Genomic DNA, 4,544 nt, shown 5'->3' with positions numbered 1-4,544 from the left:
CCAGCTCTGGCGACTGCGGGCTTTTGAACGGGACGTAAACAAATACGCCTAACCCTCAGCGCAACTTTGCCCTCAGACATCATGGCAATCTGGATCAAGTGTTCAACCCCCACACTTCGTATACCATCAACGGTTGGCCCTTTGAAAAGGTCTACAACTGATCGAACGGGCTACTTGAATCTTACCGGCCAACATGGACTTCAGCATGACATGCTTGCGTTCTTCCTCAAAGCACTCACCGGAGAATATGAGTAGTGGCTTGGCTCCGGATATACCAGGGCTGTTCTGAAATACAGTCACAACAAGAAATTAGATACGATACCTGAGGAATGCCCTCGTACATCTTGATACCAAGTTCATACATATCAAGCAATTCACCATCGTGAAGACGACCGATGACGATATTGTGTGGCCTCTTTTTCGAGTGGAGGCCAACTACAAACAACGAGCAGTCGTATTTCTGACACATTTTTTCCTAATGGCAACAGTATTGCGTCCTTGAAATAGACTTACTATGAAGGACAAATCTTCGAAAGGCAATACTGGATTGCGCCATTTTAGTCGTTGAACAAGAGGGCTTTTAAGCAGGCACTAAACGATCGATTGGTCGAAAATTTTGAACATACAAGATCATTTAAAAAATCGTTCACAAGCTGACTAGTATGACCGCCTTTGAGTATGAGGGTGCTTTTATCATTTTCAACAATTTTTGGAGCTCTAGCCTCCAAAATTTTTCTTCCTTTATGTGTTTTGGGTTTGCTAAACGTTTGGGATGAAAATGAATATGGGAAACATTGGCTCACTTTATCTGTAAATTAACGGGCATCTGATCACAGAGAAGATATAGGGATCCGCAGAGTACTTGTAATGGGCAGACACCAACACCTACAATAAGTGAGAAAACTTGATAAAGAGCGCAAAATGAATGCCACCACTCGGATTCCCGGATAGCACCTAGATACCTTAGAACATACCACATGGGTCCACTGACGATGCTGTAACGTTTGCGAACGAATTATCCGACTCAGCACCGCACCCCCCAATCTCTCGCTCGAACGCTAAAACACGAGACGACCCTGGTCAGTTCTTCCAAAACCAACTGAGCCTCTTCCTTTCCAAAGCCGAGAACAGTGTCGTCTGTACATTTCAGTTAGACAGGGCCTTTGTCGTCAGCTATCTGAACAAGTGTTTTGAAGATCTGGCGCTTGCCACGTTATCTCGTTGATCACAAAACTGAATATGAACGGAGAAACTTGACATGTTCGCTGGACAACACTTTTGTGTGGAGGCTATTCGAGAGCTCCTAGCATAATCTTACCCGCCCGCAATTCTGAGAATACAAAACTAATTAATCAATCAATTGAATTTATCAGCTACCAACAACGTATTATGTGTGTAAGATTAAAAATAATAATAGTTCAGCTATAACATCCTTTTGGTGCCTGGCTGCCATGCTACCCAAAGGAAGCACGAGGGCTGGGATACTGCCAGGTTGCCCAAGCCTAGACAGGGGAAATTGAGAAGCAGAGGGTGGATTCCAACCACGGACCTTCCGGTCAGTAAATTCGCGTTCTAACAACTTGAGCCATCTCGTCTTGTGTACTGCTTCTGCGTGTCGCAGTTTCGATCAGTGGGAGTGTGTGGGATATACAGCGGAGCATTAGGAGCGACGGCATGTTCAGTTAGTTTGGGAACTGGGTAATCAGGTGATCAAGACGAAAACTTTGATGCACGAATGCCACTGAGTGCACAATTGCGCCATTTCCACCAGTGCCATTAACTATTGGTGAGCTGAGTCCCTGGGTCCCCATCCAAAGAAGCCGCAGCTGTCAATCCGATGCAGTTTACTGGTTACTGTGTTGATCATCATCATCATCGACAGCATTACATTAGAGTTCAAAAGCGATGCGTCACTGCCGTACAACCGTGATTTATTTCGAAGCCTTGTTGTAAAGAAAAGAGTAAAGTTGGATGGGGAAGGGACTTATTGCTAGCTTACCACAATCATTTCGAGGTGCCTACACCTCCAGAGACACTCACTCAGGAGATCTGGATAGAAATTGATAACAAGAACGCCGCTGAAATCGGTTGGCAGACATATCTTGTAGTGTCTCCAACCATGCACAGTGAGAATCACGCGGTCCCCATCCTGGAAGACGAGTAGCACCGACAGCACTCAAGCTTTTCGCAATCTCTTTCATACCCTTCTGTAAGGCCAAAGGTTCGCCACCTCTTTACTTCCCCCACTGAGTTGGGCATGGAAAACAGCACCCTCTTCGACAAACGGTGGCTAGGCATACGCAAAACATGTTCCAACCAAAACAGCTTCCGGTGATGGACACATTCTTCAGTGGAAAAACCCCGCTGCACAACCGAAAACTCGCTTTCTAATTGCCTCGTTACAGGTTCGCCGACACCGGCCCACACGAGCGATGGTTCTGAGACGACTGTCGAACACCTGAAGACGTCTCAGTTCCGCTGCTCGAGCAGGCCAAGTTTCACAGCCATAAATCAAAACAGCCCGGATTATAGCCTGATACACAAGTCCCTTGAGATTCAAGGATAAACCGTTTTACCGCCACAGGTGCCTAAAATTAGCAAATGTGCCCCGGGTCTTGCAGATTCGTGCATTGGCCTCATCCGTTACACTAAAATTAGAACTGATACAACTTCAAAGATATGTAAAACGCTCAACAACTTCCAGTGCCTCTCCATGGATTGTAAGTGGCATTTTCAGTGGCTTCATGTCCAGGCGCATGACCTTATACTTTGCGGGTGCGAAGTGCATACCAAAGGACGGGATGACTTTGGTCAGTTCATCCATGAAAAGCAACGCCTGTTCCTCCTCTTCGAAGATGAGAACGATATCATCTGCAGATTCCTGATCAAAAAGGTTTTCATCACAGGGTCTTGAAGATCTTCTGGCGTTCGTCTCATGATTTCATCGATCATGAAGTTAAATAGGAATGGAGATAGTAGGCATCCCTGACGGACATCGCTTTGTGCACGGAAGCTTTTGGCGTACAGCTGTAGCACCCTTCCGGTGTCTAGCTGCCATGCCACCCGAAGGAAGCACGAGGGCTGGGATACTGCCAGGTTGCCCAAGCCTAGACAGGGGAAATTGAAAAGCAGAGGGTGGATTCCAACCACGGACCTTCCGGTCAGTAAATTCCCGCTCTAACCGGTTGGGCCATCTCGCCCCGGAAGCTTTTGGAGGGCTCGCTGTATAGTATTACCCACTCCCTCATACAAAAAGAACGTATTAAGTTGAAAACATATCCGGGACATTCCTTAAAGAGAAGCGTGTTAAGGAGAGCAGACCGGTCGGATCCAGAAATCATTAAACTGTCGGTATTTCATACGCAACCGACAAAGTGTGTGCGTTTATTCAACGCAACCCCTAACAGGCAAAAATCCTGCTTGCCGCTCTTGAGTCAGTGTTTCACGGGCCACCGTAAAGCCCTTTTGGTTACCACACTCACTGTGAGCCCCTGTTTTGAAAATGGGCACTATCACCTATTCTCCCCAGTTATCTGAGATAGTCTCATACTCTCAATTACACGCAAACAGATCAGACAAGCACTGACTGAAGACTTCACTCCATCTTCGAACAGCACGAGTGGGAGGTCAATCTGAACACAGGCCCGGTGGTGTTAAAGAGAACAACTGCAATCGTAAGCCTCCGAGGCCGTAGGTGGAACCACGTTCACGTCAACTGTGGGCTCCAGATTAGTGGCAGCTGGTGGTCATGACAATGGTTGTTTAAAGTATTCGGCTCAAAGGTTGAGGCGTTCTTCTTTATTCAAGATGGTCACTCCATTCCAATCCTTGATGGTTTCGCTCACAGTTGGTTTTTGGGGACCGGTCGCACGGATCAACTGAAATGATTTTGGGACATTACCGGCTTTTTGGGCCTCTTCCATTTCTTTGGCTTTCTGTGTCCACCACATTTCACGGTCGGCTCGCACGCTCACTCTCAATTGACGTCTGATAATTCGTCGCATTAAGTTATGTTTGGGACCAGCTGAGATATCTATCCGAGACTTAAGCAGCGTCGCCGTTTGGTCTGATATCTAGTGCTTGAGTGTGCCCGGTGGTGCCGTGCCGTATGCTAAATTCTCAGCACCATGCAAAGAGGTGACAATCTCGTCCCAGTACGAGTTCACATCTGATGGTGGAGTATTTGGAAAAGATTCTAGAAGACGATTCTGGTAAGTTCGTCTATCATCCGGACCTGCCAGTCTCTCAGTTGCCAAGCGACTTGTCTGTACTTTACGCAGCCCTGGAGAACGAAGGGAGAAGCGACTCAGCACGAGTGGTGGTGAACGATTGCGGGTCTCCTGGCATATGGAGTACATGTCCTAGTCAGCGTGTCCTGTGAAAAGTGAGCAATTCACCTATCGCCGGAGAGTTACTCCTTCCATAATCATCTGGCGTACCTCAACATCACTAATCCGATGCTCCCACCAGACCCCAACAATTCTTAGGGGACAATGGTCAAAGAATGACGGACATCGTACATTCTCTACGCGTAAAGGCCACGT

The 4,544-nt window shown here is 47.1% G+C and overlaps 1 protein-coding gene across 1 annotated transcript in view; it reads right to left on the bottom strand.

Annotated features, from left to right (window-relative positions):
- T265_06303 (hypothetical protein) overlaps positions 1-4,004 on the bottom strand; it is a gene marked incomplete at both ends in the record, with an annotated part of 6,664 nt that extends 2,660 nt beyond the window's left edge. The window contains 2 exons of the mRNA XM_009171530.1: positions 186-285; positions 3,846-4,004. Of these exons, the coding sequence (XP_009169794.1) occupies positions 186-285; positions 3,846-4,004 (259 nt within the window). The remainder of the gene's footprint in view (positions 1-185; positions 286-3,845) is intronic.
- Between the last annotated feature and the right edge of the window lie 540 nt (positions 4,005-4,544).

This window comes from Opisthorchis viverrini (assembly GCF_000715545.1).
Source record: "Opisthorchis viverrini unplaced genomic scaffold opera_v5_127, whole genome shotgun sequence".
Lineage (NCBI taxonomy): Eukaryota > Metazoa > Platyhelminthes > Trematoda > Opisthorchiida > Opisthorchiidae > Opisthorchis > Opisthorchis viverrini.
The sequence above is the reverse complement of the archived record's forward strand: the minus strand, read 5'-3'. Positions and strand labels throughout refer to the sequence as shown.